Raw genomic sequence first — 17,089 nt, forward strand, 5'->3', positions numbered from 1 at the left:
CATAGATAGCTAAGGACAGTGCTCAGCGGTCTCTGTGAGCCTTATAGACAGTGACCGAAGCAGTAATGAGCATAGCGACAGAGTGTGCTTTTACAATTTGCACGTATATCAGTTTATAGTAAGTTTATAGTCTGTCTCGTATCTTTGGTGTTCAGGTATTCTCTTGTACTTTGTACAAACAGGGTATTGGACCCCCTTTCTGAGCGAAGTATTTCATCTGTATAGATTCCCATGAATGGGTGTCTCAGTTGGGGCCCTGTCCGTCTCTGCCTTTGTTCACATTAATAACGTTTGACACATGGTAAAGTTTTAATATTAGATACCGTACAGACCAAATGTTTGGACACACCTTCTCATTTAAAGATTTTTCTGCATTTTCATGACTATGAAAATTGTACATTCAAACTGAAGGCATCAAAACTATGAATTAACACATGTGGAATTATATACTTAAAAAAGTGTGAAACAACTGAAAATATGTCTTATATTCTAGGTTCTTCAAAGTAGCCACCTTTTGCTTTGATGACTGCTTTGCACACTCTTGGCATTCTCTTGATGAGCTTCAAGAGGTAGTCACCGGGAATGGTCTTACAACAATCTTGAAGGAGTTCCCAGAGATGCTTATCACTTGTTGGCCCTTTTGCCTTCACTCTGCGGTCCATCTCACCCCAAACCATCTCGATTGGGTTCAGGTCTGGTGACTGTGGAGGCCAGGTCATCTGGCTTAGCACCCCATCACTCTCCTTCTTGGTCAAATAGCCCTTACACAGCCTGGAGGTGTGTTTGGAGTCATTGTCCTGTTGAAAAATAAATGATGGTCCAACTAAATGCAAACCGGATGGAATAGCATGCCGCTGCAAGATGCTGTGGTAGCCATGCTGGTTCAGTATGCCTTCAATTTTGAATAAATCCCCAACAGTTTCAGCAGCAAAGCACCCCCACACCATCACATCTCCTCCTCCATGCTACACGGTGGGAACCAGGCATGTAGAGTCCATCCGTTCACCTTTTCTGCGTCGCACAAAGACACGGTGGTTGGAACCAAAGATCTAAAATTTGGACTCATCAGACCAAAGCACAGATTTCCACTGGTCTAATGTCCATTCCTTGTGTTCTTTAGCCCAAACAAGTCTCTTCTGCTTGTTGCCTGTCCTTAGCAGTGGTTTCCTAGCAGCTATTTTACCATGAAGGCCTGCTGCACAAAGTCTCCTCTTAACAGTTGTTGTAGAGATGTGTCTGCTGCTAGAACTCTGTGTGGCATTGACCTGGTCTCTAATATGAGCTGCTGTTAACCTGCGATTTCTGAGGCTGGTGACTCGGATAAACTTATCCTCAGAATCAGAGATGACTCTTGGTCTTCCTTTCCTGGGGCGGTCCTCATGTGAGCCTGTTTCTTTGTAGTGCTTGATGGTTATTGCCACTGCACTTTCAAAGTTTCCCAATTTTTCGGACTAACTGACCTTCATTTTTTAAAGTAATGATGGCCACTCGTTTTTCTTTACTTAGCTGCTTTTTTCTTGCCATAATACAAATTCTAGCAGTCTATTCAGTAGGACTATCAGCTGTGTATCCACCAGACTTCTGCACAACACAACTGATGGTCCCAACCCCATTTATAGGGCAAGAAATCCCACTTATTAAACCTGACAGGGTACACCTGTGAAGTGAAAACCGTTCCTGGTGACTACCTCTTGAAGCTCATCAAGAGAATGCCAAGAGTGTGCAAAGCAGTCATTACAGCAAAAGGTGGCTACTTTGAAGAACCTAGAATATAAGACATAATTTCAGTTGTTTCACACTTTTTTGTTAAGTATATAATTCCACATGTGTTAATTCATAGTTTTGATGCCTTCAGTGTGAATGTACAATTTTCATAGTCATGAATATACAGGAAAATCTTTAAATGAGAAGGTGTGTCCAAAATTTTGGTCTGTACTGTACATGTTAGGACTGTTCTGATGGGTACACCTTGTCGTGGCTTTTATACCTTTTTGATCATAATAGCATTAACTAAGTACCCTATGTTAATTACAGGTACTATTACAATTTACTTACCGTATTTTCTGGTGTATAAGACGACTGGGCGTATAAGACGACCCCCAACTTTTCCATATAAAATATGGAGTTTGGGATATACCTGCCGTATAAGACGGGGGTCATCTTATACGCCCAGTCATCTTATACGGCGTATGGTTCCCAGGGTCTGGAGTAGAGGAGACTCTCCTTCAGGCCCTGGGATCCATATTCATGTAAAAAATAAAGAATAAAAATAAAAAATATGGATATACTCACCCCTCCGACGGACCCTGGCTCTCAGCGGTGCAAGCGTCTGCCTCCGTTCCTAAGAATTAGTGATGTGTCGTTCACGAACGAGCCGACACAAAGAGCCGGCTCCCTGCTGTGAACGATGGGAGCCGGCACGCCAGTGAGAGCCACTAAAATTCCTGAATGGCTCTCACTGGGCGTAAAATCCCGGGATTCGGCATGTGTAACTCCGACCATCTGAGCAAAACCCCGCCCACTCTTCAATTTACTCGGCTCTAAGAAGTGGGCGGAGTTTCTGCGGTAGGTGGGCGGAGTTTCGGACGCCTAAACAGATATTCAATAGGGATCCATTTAGGATCCAAAAAGAGCCGTTTTGTGAGCCGAAAGAGCCGGCTCTTTTTGGTGAGCGGAGCCATGAGAGTCGGATCACCAAAAAGAGCCGGACTGCCCATCACTACTAAGAATGCAGTGAGTGAAGGACCTTCGATGACGTCGCGGTCACGCGACCGCTCACGTGACCGCTCATGTGACCGCGACGTCATCGAAGGTCCTTCACTCACTGCATTCTTAGGAACGGAGGCAGACGCTTGCACCGCTGAGAGCCAGGGTCCGCCCGAGGGGTAAGTATATCCATATTTTTTAGTTTTATTCTTTATTTTTTACATGAATATGGATCCCAGGGCCTGAAGGAGAGTCTCCTCTCCTTCAGACCCTGGGAACCATCCAGGATCGCTCTGTGCACCCGTACCCAGCGTATAAGACGACCCTCGACTTTTGGGACAATTTTTAGGGGTTAAAAAGTCGTCTTATACGCCGGAAAATATGGTATTTACTTGCTGTAGGGTATATGCTCAATTTGTTTTGTTTTTTTCCCTAGGTTTTGTCTGTGAAATGGACACAGTGTGAACATGCTCTTACACTTTGTATGTATACCAGCTTATAGTCCGGCTCATTTTTTTTGTTTTGGTGCTGCGCAATAGGCCCTTTCTCAGGAAAGATCTATCTATCTATCTATCTATCTATCTATCTATCTATCTATCTATCTATCTATCTATCATATTTATTCTATTATCGGTCTATTTTATTATCTATTATCTATCATCTATCTATCTATTTATCTGTTAATTCTTCTTTATAACTAAATTCTTCTTTTTCTACCTTGACTAGAACTATAATAAAAAAGAGTTTAATAAAAAGACGTCATGTTTATTAGTCAGGTCTGAGATTATGACAACTATAGATCCTAGACCACTCTACATAAATGAGGTATAAAACCTATTACAAACACAAAGAAGACATTGTACAAAAGGCTCATTATATCAGAAAAAGTGGACGTACTTGTATATTTGTTCATAATTTGTATTTTTTTTAAATTAGGGCATTCTTTTCATCTTTTTTTTTAATACAGCTTGAATAAAAAAGCAGCGGATGGCTGGAGTCAGGCGGTGCGCATTGACATGACAATATATTGTGATCCTATTTGCTCACACGTGCAGGTGTAAAAAAAAAGACAAGCAGAGATTGCTGAGGTTGATTTTCCACTTACTTGATCAAGCCAGCGCGGTGGAAAATATAAAGCTCCTGAGGCAAAGTGCATGTACTCAGGGGCACCGCTCGCACAAAGCTCTGGAGCAGAGGAAATTCAGGGGTGAGGTGAGGAACCGTGATGATGCAGAAGTCTTTATCCTTGAGCAATGGAACACAAACACATTACTGGAATCCATGCATATCATACAACTGGGAATAAATACTAATTAATTAAAATGTTTCATGCATCAGAGATCCCAGTATTAGCCTGGAATGATTTCATGCACTGGAGATGGCGGAGGCTGGCAGGGGCACCTTATAAATAAACAGCACCATAGCATTACATGAGCGATAATACTTTACCTACATTAATACCGCCTTAGCTTTAATTATACTCATTGTGTTTGTCAAACATTTAGAGTGGAAATTATTTATCGCTGCATCTTGTAAATCTTTCATGTATTCTAGAAATTTGTCTTGATCCAACTTACTAACTGTATGATCAATTATGGGGCTGGCGTTGGCACTATAAGGAGGCTCTCCGCTGAGGACAACCTCCATTTGTTAGACAATAAAGTGATAACGATTCTTCCTACTGGTACCCCAAGGATGAGCTGTAATCTGCGGCTGTCGGATGAACGATGCTTCAGCTAATCGTTCGGCTGACGGCCATCTCGACCACCTCTCCCATACACAAGGAGCGTTTGTTCAGCCGAGTGCCCCGGTGTTCTCTGACGACACATCGGCCGGTGGTTTCTCTCTGGGAGAACAATGCAATTGGCAGTCCGAAATCAGAAGTACACGATTGACATCTCTTGCCACCATCTATAAATATTCGACCGTCGGCCAAACCTGTCGATAGTGGCGGATTCAGCCAATATTAGTTTAATGTGTACAGGGTCTTAAAGCTTCAATTTGATGACCATTTTATTGAATATGATAAAAATCGGACCTCCTTTTACCAGTGTGTAGGATTCAGTATTCACCCCTTTTTCGTCGGTGCGATGGGTTTTACCATCACTTTGTCATCCGTTTTTTCCCAAATGCAAAAAGAAAAATGATTCCTACTTCCAATTAACCAGTAAAAACAGGGCAACACTCAGAGGACACAGAGATGGCATAATTGTGCCATCTGTTATTTTCATTTTTAACAGACACATTGATCTGAACAGGTGAGTTTGATCCGTGACTCAATTAAAAATCATATTTCCTTTTTTTTTTTTCGGAAACTCGGTCTGTAAAAGAATCCTGACATGTGATCAGACTATAAAGGGTAGGTGTTCTATCCATGAAAAACAAAGATGAAACACATACGTGAAAAATGAACATGGGAATGAGGCCTAAGCATCCTATTTTCCTACAGGACCACCACGGGGGTAATTTAATTTCATTTAATTATCCAATGAAAACAAGTTATTACCTATCCACGGGAGATTGTCGCACCGCCGGGACCCACACTGATAGGCAGAACGGGGATTTTTTTTTTTTTTTTTAATCTCTGATGGGAAACTTTTATCCCCACAAAATGACATAACAGGTCGAATGCCTGACTGCTGCTTCATTCTTTCTCTATGGGACTGCCGAATAAAGCCAAGCGCAGCACATGACAGCCTCATAGAGAATGATTGGCGCTGCAGTAAACCGCTCCATTCTAACGGGGATAAAAGTTCTCTGTTCTGCCGATTGGTGCGGGTCATAGTGGTTTTAGACCCCCAGACAGACAAATAAGCTACCAATTATCCAGTGGATAGGTTTACAAAATACTGGTCCAAATCTGTCTGGGTTGTCCGTGTAATGTATGAAAGGGCAGGTCCTCAGGAAAGAAAGATGTTCTTTGTGAGGCTCCTAAACAGAGATTCCCCCCAAATTCCTGCTGACATTGAGGTGGGAGAGTTCAGTCCTGAAGCCCGCAGAGTTGTGAATGCAGCTCTAAATGATAAAACAGGCTGCAGCTCAAGATTAGTAGAAGATATAGAAAGAAACATGATAGTAAAGTGGGATTATTATGTGACATGTGATCTGTAATCATCCTGGAGGACTAATCTATATGACACAGACGGTCCTTAACCTAAAATATGTATAATGTTTTATTTCTATAGATTTTTTTCTCAACAAAATTTACTAAAAACCAGAGAAATACAAAAGAAAAACCAGAAGAGACGTATGGAACACATTTCTTTGATTCTTGCCCCAAACACCCAGTTGCCAATGTATTGATACATTTTATACATTTCTAGTAGGAATAACAGAGGAACGGGACAATACAGAGTTACATGAAATAGAATTGCTATAGGAAATGTCAGTGTCTTCTTCAAATGTCAGCAGAAAAGACAAGACCAGCTCAAATTTAAGCTGATGGAGCACACAATGGGAAATGTTGATTTGGGGGTATAACACAAGACTTAAAGGGTATTCACATCTCCAAGATGCTATTCCAATATGTAGTAGGTGTAATAATAATATTAGCAAATACCTACAATTAGAAAAGTAGTATAGTTCTTCTGATAAGCTATGTCGCTTACCCAATTTGCACGGCATTGCAGTATTTATTATTTATTTATTAGCTTAGGTATCCATTGTTACAACCATTAACAACTAACTAGCTGCACACTATATGGTTGTAACCATGGATAACAAAGCTACTACAATTACCTGCACATGGGGTAAGCGACACAACTAATCAGAAGAACTATACTATATTAGCTGTCGCACAACACTATATTAGTAACAGATAAGTCTCATTTCACATGAGACTCACATTAAAGTCTACAGTAAATGTGTCACACGTGACTTGCGACTAGCAACAGAACACCTAAGACATTTGTGATTTGTGTCACCATCACAACATGTCACCATAGGAAATCATTACACCTAATGCTGAGATTTAATGTGGACAAGTAACCCTAGTCAAGTCCTTTGTTACCATATGACATAAATACCCTAATAGAAGAAAAAAAACACATATTTCAGAGGCTTATTACTGAAGAGTGCATCCATACAGCTTATAAGATACAGACACCATCTGTCTGAGGACAGGCTCATCTAATAAAATAGCTAGCCCCAGGCCAACCTCGCAGATACCTATTCACCCAGCGATGAGATGGGATCTCCTGATAATTCCTTACCAGATCGTCAGTCTTATTTCTAAAAATCTTATCTAAGGACACTATAAGGCCTCATTCAGACTTGTGTGTCCGTAAAAAATCATGAGGACATGTCCAATTCTGATTAGCGTCATGGAACAATCAGACGCAGACCAAACACTGATGGTAACAACCAGACGCAGACCAAACACTGATGGTAAAGGCTGAGTCACACATAACGAGATCGTTAACGATATCGTTGCAACGTCACGCTTTTGGTGACGTAGCAACGATCCATCTAACGATCTCGTTATGTGTGACAGCGACCAACGATCAGGCCCCTGCTGGGAGATCGTTGGTCGATGGGAATGATCAGGACCTTTTTTTGGTCGATGTGTTTTACTTGTAACCAGGGTAAATATCGGGTTACTAAGCGCAGGGCCACGCTTAGTAACCCGATATTTACCCTGGTTACCATTGTAAAAGTTAAAAAAAAAAAACAGTACATACTCACATTCTGATGTCTGTCACGTCCCCCGCCGGCGTCCACAGGGTTAAAACTGCTTTCGGCAGAAGCGCTGCTAATATGCACGCGCTGCTGCCGAGAGCTTCCCTGCACTGACTGTGTCAGCGCCGGCCGTAAAGCAGAGCACAGCGGTGACGTCACTGCTGTTACTGCCGGCGCTGACACATTCAGCGCAGGGAAGCTCTCGGGAGCAGCGCAAGCATATTAGCAGCGCTTCTGCCGAAAGCAGTTTTAACCCTGTGGACGCCGGGGGACGTGACAGACATCAGAACGTGAGTATGTAGTGTTTATACATTTTTACTGAAATACATGTTGCGGACATTACTCCATTTTTTCTGTATTATTGTACTAACCAGGAGTGTCCTATGTGAATGTGCTATAGACCTCACCACAGGGTGTTTGGTCTATGTAGCTATTTATTACTGATGGTTCCAGTGTTGGTCTATATTTGTCACACTTTTACAACAATACACTTTGTTTGGACATATACAATTTCCTTCTCAACGTTTCGGCTAAAAAAGCCTTTTTCAAGAGATTAAATGTCCCTTTGCTGGTATGAAGAGCCGGGCAAGGAAACCCACTTGGTTAGGATATCATCCCCCGCCTCGACTACTGCAACCTCCTACTCTCTGGACTCCCCTCTAGCACTCTGGCACCACTCCAATCCATCCTACACTCTGCTGCTCGACTAATCTACCTGTCTCCCCATGATTCCCCAGCCTCTCCCCTATGCCAAGCCCTTCACTGGCTTCCTATTGCCCAGAGACTCCAGTTCAAAACCCTCACAATGACCTACAAAGCCATCCACAACCTATCTCCTCCATACATCTGTGACATGATCTCCCGGTACCTACCAACACGCAACCTCCGATCCTCTCAAGACCTCCTTCTCTACTCCCCTCTCATCTCTTCTTCCCACAACCGCATCCAAGACTTCTCCCGTGCTTCCCCCATACTCTCGAACTCTCTACCCCAGCACATCAGACTCTTGCCTACCATAGAAACTTTCAAAAAGAACCTGAAGACTCACCTCTTCCGACAAGCCTACAGCCTGCAGTGATCCTGAACCTACTGAACCGCCGCACAACCAGCTCTGCCCTCTCCTAGTGTATCATCACCCATCCCCTGCAGATTGTGAGCCCTCGTGGGCAGGGTCCTCCCTCCTTATGTACCCGTGTGCCTTGTTTTTTGCTCATGTTTAATGTATTTGTCTATATTTGCCCCGTATTTCACATGTAAAGCGCCATGGAATAAATGGCGCTATAAAAATGAATAATAATAATAATAATAATGTCTCTCGGAGGACCGGGAAACTGTGACCGTTATGTAGGAGGCAAGTCTCCTACATAACGGTCACAGTTTCCCGGTCCTCCGTTCTGGACACCACGCTTACGAGAGACATCCTAACCAAGTGGGTTTCCTTGCCCGGCTCTTCATATATGTCCAAACAAAGTGTATTGAAGAATTATATTCATTTATTTCTATTTTTAGAAACCCTATATCCTGAATAAATTTGGAGAATGTTAAAAATAAACTTTGAAATTTTTCAATTGTAGTGTGCCGGAGTTTTTCTCATATATTATTGTTTTCTCCTGAGCACCTTATATCTTTACAGTGAGCACCTTCCTCATCGTGGTACTTTTACAACAGACCTGACATACTCCGTCAGATGCAATATGGAGAACTTTCCCACTTGACCAATCACGGTCTGTGCGCTCTAGTACAGATCTCCGTGTACATAGGGACTAACACTGGCTGCTTCAAGTTTTATTGTTTTCTCAAGAATAAGAGGATTTATTCTTGTTACTAGTTTCATTTTTTGATGAATTATACTTACAGGAAATAGCTGGAAGACATGACTCAAAAAATCAATGGACCTATATATTAAGAAAAGAAACAAAAAAACAGTTAGAGAACTCCAAAAAGCTTAGTGAGCGTCACATAAAGTAAAAACTAGGAGGAATTTTGATATGATCATGGGAGCATTAATATTCTAAAAAACAGTGATTGAAAATTCTGTATTTTCTTACTTATATAAAATTACACAACTTGACTATCTCAGGTAAAGTGATTCTTTTTTACTTAACCCCTAATGAACACCAATACGACTTTTATTGGCATGAGAAATCAGAATAGCATCCCCCAAAGGGTGAAAATGCAGTGGTTGTCAACTGTACACTATAGCTGACACCCTGCTGCATTGGCCACGATAAGTGTTGGCACAAATCATAGAAGCTGTGGCATCTAGATGGTTAACAGAAGGAGAGGGCTCCCTCTGTAACCCTATCAGCACCCTGAGATCACGATTGTGTGGTCTTGATGGTCCGTCATGGCAATCCAAGGCCAAGTAATGGCCTTGGGGTTTGCCAGCTAGAGTGGCTTGTTAGCATGTTAATAAGACCCAAAAAACAAATCCCAGGGCAAAGTGGGATGTCCCAAAGCACTAACACAAAACCGATTCTGCACAAGGTGCGGGACCAAAGCAGTTGCAAAAATGAATAAAATATAGCTTTTATTAAATATGGGTTAAAAACTTAAATACAGCTGGAGAATTAAGTATTAAACATGTCAGCAATTTTCTAAGATGCTATTGATATGAAATTCTCACCAGATGTTGGTAACGACTAGAGCTGAGCGAACCCGAGCAGCAGCAAGGCGAGAAAGTCAAAATCACACACAGACGGCCCGCACTTTCTGCAGCAGCGCTGACATTTCAGGAAATTTTTCAGGAATCTCTGCACTACCAAATTCAGCACATGCACCAGGCAAGGAATGAGCGTCAAACCGGCTACGCCCAGAGATGCTATGAGATTTTGCCCATTATCGCACACCACCAGGTCGGGTTGAGGTTCAGCGGCACCAACCAGTCATTGTTCTGTTGTTTGAACCCCATCCACAGCTCCTGTGCGGTGTAGGATTTCACCCCCAAACAGATGAGTTTCAGAACAGACTGCTGTCGTTTCCCCCTGGCTGTGCTGAAGTTGGTCCTGCAGGTGTTGCACTGACCAGATGAGAAGGCAGTGGAGAAAAAGGAGTAGGAGGAGGAGGAAACATGGACAGAGAAACATCCAGAAATCCTCGGTGGAGGTAGGACATGCACCCAAATGCTTTCTGCCTCAGGCCCAGCCGCCACTACATTTACCCTGTGGGAAGTTAGGGAGATAAAATGTCCCTGCCCCTGCTTACTGGTCCACATGTCGGTGGTTATGTGGACATTGCTACTGATGGCGTTGAGTTGGTGAGCCAAACCTTAAACTCCGACTCCTCAATTTTCGTGACTCCGACTCCACAGCACTGGCTTTCCCAAATACTTATGAAAACATTTACAGCACACACTGCATTGAACTACTGTACCCAATTTATTATATATTTTAGGAGTTGGTCCATTTTATACCGACTCCACCAAAATGGACACTGACTCCAACTCCACAACTCAGACTCCACAGCCCTGGCTGCGCAATGCACAACTGATTTTGTCTGCCCCATATTCGTGCAAGGCAGGGATGACCCGCCTGGAAAAGTAGTGATGGCTGGGAATCACGTACTGACATAAAACGTATTGTTAACCCTTTATAAATAACTGGTGAGTGGGAGCAAGAGGCAGAAGAGAGAGCATGAAGAGGCTAAGATCTTTCCCGTTTTTTCAGATGTGTACTCCACTGCAGCTTTATACTTTGCATTCAGATGCCTCGTCATACAGGTGGTGCTCAGGTTAAGAACATTTATGACTTGCTTCAGTCTCTGAAGCCAGAGCGTACAAACCACCCGTGTCTTGTCAGGAAGCTTTGCTGAGCTCAGTTCGTTGGCACAGTGGGTAGTAGCAGCAGACATACTGGCTAGGGGCCGGCCTCAGCACTTTTGCACCCTGCACCTTCTTTTGCTGTGCAGCTGAGGCTGTGTGACCACCACCTTTTCCTCCGAACTGCCCTCATCACTCGGATGGCTTTGACTCCATGTGGTGTCTAGGACCTCATCATTCCCCATCGCATCATCGCACCTCTCACGTCTGTTCTTAAAGGGAACCTGTCACCCCCCAGGGCCTATTAAAGTAAAATAGCTACCTTCAGCAGCACTAAGGCTGCATTCTGTGAAGGTGGCTCTTATGTTTATTATCCCTAGGAACGCTGAAATAATGACTTTTATAAATTTCCCACCATACTTCTATTGAGTCAGGGAGGTATGTTTTCTTCCCCTGACTCAACTACCTCGCAGCCGTCCATCATCCAGCTCTGTACTGTGTGCGCCGCCTCTTCTCTTTCTCATGACGTCACCGGCGCCTGCGCTCTGCAATCAGTTCTCGCGCTGCCCGTGAACTTACATCAGGTGCCTGCACCTGCGTATAGCGGAGGCCCCAGATCCTGTCCCGCATTGTGTTATGATGTATTCACACTGCGGGGATGGGAATCTGGCGCCTGCGCAGGGGAGCGGGTCACCGTGCTCCATTCAAGATAGTGCCGATGTCTCGCAAGATTTGTGAAGTCTCACGAGACTTTGGCACTTCTATCGAGGAGCATGGTGCCCGCTCCACTGCGCAGTGGTGGCTGAAGGTGGCTATTTTACTTTTTAATAGGCCCGGGGGGGGGGGGGGGGGTGACATGTTCCCTTTAACTCTACTACCTGACTAACCCACCTCTATCTCCTTGCTACTCCTACGCTTCCCCCCTCTGCAAATCTCTTCATTGGCTCCCAATTCCACAATGTATCAGCTTCAATCTACTAACACAGACCTACAAAGCCATCCCTAATTTGCCTCCCCCATATATCTCTGAACTAATCTCCCAATATCTCCCATCACGTAATCTCCTGTACTCCCAAGACCTCCTCCTCTCCTCCTCCTCTTGTACATTCCCAGAAGTATTCCGGGACATAGTGCGCCGGCGCATGCGCAGTAATGCTTTTCGGCTTTGCCCGCAGTTGGGCAAAGCATACTGTGCGTGCGCGAGGCAAGATTGCATTGCACACGCGTGAACTATGGAGGAAAACTATTCAAATTCAAGAAAATATTGCAGACAGCGGGGAAGGAAGGGATGAATGAAAGAAGAGGGAACACTGCCCATCGGACCGGACACAGGGCATTTACATAGCCCGCCAAATTCAGGTGACAGAGTCCCTTTAAGATCATAACAAATGGGTTCCTGACACCCCTTTATATCCTCAGAAAAAGTGTTTTATACTTGTCCCACGCTGCATGTAAATTGTGCGGTTCAGTTTGAAGAGTGTTTCCAGATTGTGATCAGCGCTGCCTCGGTACCTTCAAATGCTGCCTCTTCTGACCACAGGTAAGTGGATGACGTCTCCCCATCATACACGTAGTGCTTGAAATCTTGCACTTGCACAGTGAAATCGCTGACTGTTCAATAGGGCACAATTAAGCGTGCCTGCTCAGCTCTCCGATTCCACTGCGCAGGAGCGAGACTTCGTGAACCACGTGGATGACAGAGACACGTCATCCACTTACATGCAGTTAGAAGAGGCAGAGTTCAAAGGGAACATGGAGGTGTTTGAAAGGACCGAGGCGGCACTGAGTACAATCCGGAAACACCCATAGGACCAGACTGCGCAATTTACATATGATGAGAATTTCATGTCAATAGCACCTTTAGATATATTTACTTAGAAAACTGGTGCCGTGTTCAATACTTATTTCACGTGATGCATACACACATAATAAAAAAAGGCACAAAACAACATGAAAACTATATGACAACTATATATATCTCGATACACTATGAGTTGCGATTAATGAATGCATGAATTCAAAAAACGTAAAGAACTTAAATAACATTTATCCACCCATCTATCCCAGAAAGGTCTTAATTAGAGCTAAACATGCCTCCTAGCTCTTCCCCATTTCATTTGAGGCCTAGCTGGGCACATAGAGAAGCAAGTCACTAGAATAAGGACAAACATGTGAAGTCACCTGGTCGTGGTGACTTTAAAATCTTACTTTAGCCTCAAACTTTTTTTTAACAAGGATAACAGGAGAAAATGCACAAAAAAAATTTGTTGTGCAATTTCTCCTTGGTACACCGATATCCCATATGTAGAGAAAAACTACTGGTTGGGCATACGGTAGGGCTCAGAAGGGAAAAAGCACTGTTTGACGTTTTGAACATAAAATTTGATTGAATCATTAGTGGATGCCAATGTTGTGTTTTGAGAGCCCCTGATGTGCCTAAACAGTGGAAACCCCTACAAGTGACCCTTATTCTGGAAAATAGACTCCTATATAATGTAACTAGATGTGTGGTTAGAACCTTGAACCCCCAAGTGCTTCACAAGGGAAAGAGAAGCAAAATGGACCATACAATTTGTTGTGCAATTTCTTCCGAGCATGCCGATACACCATATGTGGGAGACAACTACTTTTGAGGCACAGCGCAAAGCTCAGAAGGGAAGAAGCGCTATATTGAAATTCAGATTTTGCTGGAATGGTTTGAGGATGCCATGTCGCATTGGCAGAGCCCCTGAGGTGCCAGAACAGCAGAACCCCCCATAAGTGACATCATTTTCCAAATGACTCCTCTCAATGAATTCATCTAGGGGTGCAGTGATCATATTGACACTACGGGTGTATCACAGAATTTTATACCATTGGGCAGTAATGAAAAAATAATGACATTTTTAACACAAAAATGTTGTTTTTGCTGTCTCCGTATACAGAGCCCTTAAGAACTAGAAGAGCAGAATTCCTCTCTTAAGTGATCCCATTTTGGAAATTATACCCCTTTGGGAATTTATCTACAGATGTAGTGAATATTTTGAATCCATGGGTGTTTTCCAGAAAAAAGCAGCAGTGGATGAAAAAATTACAAATCTGCTATTGTAGACCCCAGTACGTTGTATTGACCAGTACGTTGTAGTGACCAGAACATGGTAGTGCCCAGTACTTAGTGCCCAGCTCATACTTCTGTAAACATGCACCCATTAACTAGGTGGGCTCTCATCGCTGCAGATATGCCAAACATGTGGTTTAGGCACAATTTGAGGCTCAGAACGGAGGGAGCATTTGGCTTTGGGAGAGCAAAATTCCCTGGATTTCTTTTGGGGGACTAGGAGCCATAGCGCTTTTCCAAAGCTTTTGAACTACAAATAACGTGGAAGCCCCCAAATTTCCATTGACAGATTACAGACCTGAGTGGAGATTTGCTTTTTTTTGGATTAAGTTGAAGTTTAGATTGTCGAACATTTTATATAACATTTGGGATCACATTTATCATGGTCCTGCAAAAAATGCCCTCACATGATTCTGTCAGCAGAAATATAGAAAAATTATGGCTCTCAAAATATGGCGATGCAAAAACTAGTTTTTTAAATGAAAAGCGCATTTTAGCATGTGACAGCAGCCAAACACATGAAAGCTATATACAGTAAGTATGGTATCGCTGTAATCGCACTGACCAAAAGAATAAAGTTGTCTAATCATTTATACAGCATGAGGAACGGCGTAAAAAATAAGTAAAACCAATTCTTGACCGACTGTAGATTTGTTCAGCCTGCGTTGCCAGTAAGACTCGACGCACATTTATCCTCTATGCTGAGTGCTTACACCAAGTTTTACGTGTAAATCTCTGAAATACGTGATTCAGACAGAACCCCCGATGAAAGATTCCCTATAATGAGGCAGATGGAGGCACTGTGGACACAATAGGACCTGTGATACGGCGGTGTCCGTCTTTTTAGGATTGCATAAAAGCGCAGTCTGACACAGTTTTGTACACTTCTGAAAAGGACACCGCTGAACAGAGGCCTGACAGAGTCCAGAGCAACGCTGCTGCCTCATTATAGTGAATGGATCCCTCAGGGGTTTTATCTGAATCAGATCACTCGGAGATTTAGATGGAAACCCCAAAGTCAGTGCTCAGCGTAGAGCAACAGATAAATGTGATCTTAAATGTTATGTAAAATGTACGGTACCTAATAAAAGCTTTAACTCAGTCCCCACTCAGGTCCGTCATCAGTCAATGGAAAAGTGAAATGGCTCCTTGCCCCTCAAAAAAAATTCAGTAAATTCTGCGCTCCCAAATCCAAATTCCCCCTCCCTTCTGAGCCACAGTGTGTTTAAACCACATTTAGCACCCACATGTTTGGCAATTCTGTAGTGATGAGAGCCCGCCTAATTTACGGGTGCGTGTCTCCAAAAGCATGAGCTGGTCATAATGTACTGGTTATTACAACGTACTGGTCACTATAATGGCATTTTACAATTTTCACTCAGCAACAGGCACTGTTTCTGAAAAACACCCATGGAGTCAAAATCGTCACTACACCTGAAGATAAATTCCCAAAGGGGTACAATTTACAAAGTGAGGTTAATTGAGAGAGGAGTCTGCTGTTCTAGCACTTAGGGGCTCGGTATATGGAGTCTGCAAACTATTCTAGGAAAATCTGCGCTCCAGGAGGCAAACAGCGCTCTGTCCCTCCCAAGTCTCACCGTGTGGCTAAGCAGTATTGTACAGCCACATATGATGTATTTCTACATTCAGCAAAAATTGTGGTACACATTTTGATGCCATTTTTACCCATTTCCCAGTACAAAAATGTAAATAATTTTTTCTTCACTGCCCAAAGGTATAAAATTCTGTGAGACACCTGTGGGGCCAATATGATCACTGCACCTCTAGATTACCGTATTTTCCGCTTTGTAAGACGCACTTTTTTTCCCCAAAATTTTGGGAGAAAAGTGGGAGTGCGTCTTACAATGCGGACATACCTTATTGGTGCTGCCGCTGCGGGTGTCCGATGCTAGCCGCCACACTATCCCCGATGCTGCCGCCGCGCTGTGTCCCCTGTGCTGCTGTGTGCTGCTGCCGCTGCGCTGTGTCACAGGTGCTTGCTGCCGCTCTCTGTCCCGTGCTGCGTGTGGGGGCTCTGCAGTTCCATCCATGCTTTCCTGTGCGGTGGATTCTTTCCAGGAAAATGGCCGCCGGGAGGTCTCGGGAGATGAGATCTCAGTGCTGAAATCTCATCTCCCGAGATCTTGTTGCCGAGATCTCCATCTGCGCATGCGCCACCTCCCGGCAGCCATTTTCCCGGAAGGAATCCACCGCACAGGAAAGCATGGATGGAACTGCAGAGCTCCCCCATGCAGCACGGGACAGAGAGCAGCGGCAGCACCCAGCAGCATTGGACAGACCATGGTGTCAAGCATCGGGGACACAGCACGGCAGCATCACCCGGTAAAAGAGCGCAGTAGCAAGCATCAGGGATACAGCGCGGCAGCAGCACCCAGTAAAAGAGTGTGGCAGCGAGCATCAGGGACACAGCATGGTGGCAGCACCCGGCAGCAAGGGACAGAGTGTGATGGCAAGCTTCGGGGACACAGCATGGCGGCAGCACACGGCAACATGGGACAGAGTGCGACGGCAACACCCACCTCCTCCAGCAGCAACGCTGAGACCCCGCTTCACCACAGCCACCACCCCAGTAAGCAATAAGATGCATGGATTATAAGAAGAACCACCATTTTATTAAAAAAGTTTTTTTCCTATTTTTCTCTTCAAAATTTGGGGTGAGTCTTATAATCCGGAGCGTCTTATAAAGCGAAAAATACGGTAATTCAATCAGAGGTGTAGTTTGTAAAATGGGGTCACTTATGGGGGGTTCTGCTGTTATGGCACCTCAGGGGCTCTGCCAATGTGACATGGCACCCTCAAACCAGAGCAGCAAAATCTGCACTGTAATATGG

General features: G+C 43.9%; 1 protein-coding gene across 3 annotated transcripts in view; it reads right to left on the reverse strand.

Moving 5' to 3' along the window:
* The window catches only part of CFAP61 (cilia and flagella associated protein 61), a 416,189-nt gene that overhangs the window by 318,660 nt on the left and 80,440 nt on the right, over positions 1–17,089 (reverse strand). For all 3 annotated transcript variants that reach the window (XM_077282796.1, XM_077282793.1, XM_077282795.1), the window contains exons 12-13: positions 9,239–9,278; positions 3,812–3,951 (exon numbers count right to left, since the gene is read on the reverse strand). In XM_077282796.1, coding sequence (XP_077138911.1) covers positions 3,812–3,951; positions 9,239–9,278 — 180 coding nt within the window. The remainder of the gene's footprint in view (positions 1–3,811; positions 3,952–9,238; positions 9,279–17,089) is intronic.

Source organism: Ranitomeya variabilis, chromosome 2 (assembly GCF_051348905.1).
Source record: "Ranitomeya variabilis isolate aRanVar5 chromosome 2, aRanVar5.hap1, whole genome shotgun sequence".
Taxonomy (NCBI): Eukaryota; Metazoa; Chordata; class Amphibia; order Anura; family Dendrobatidae; genus Ranitomeya; species Ranitomeya variabilis.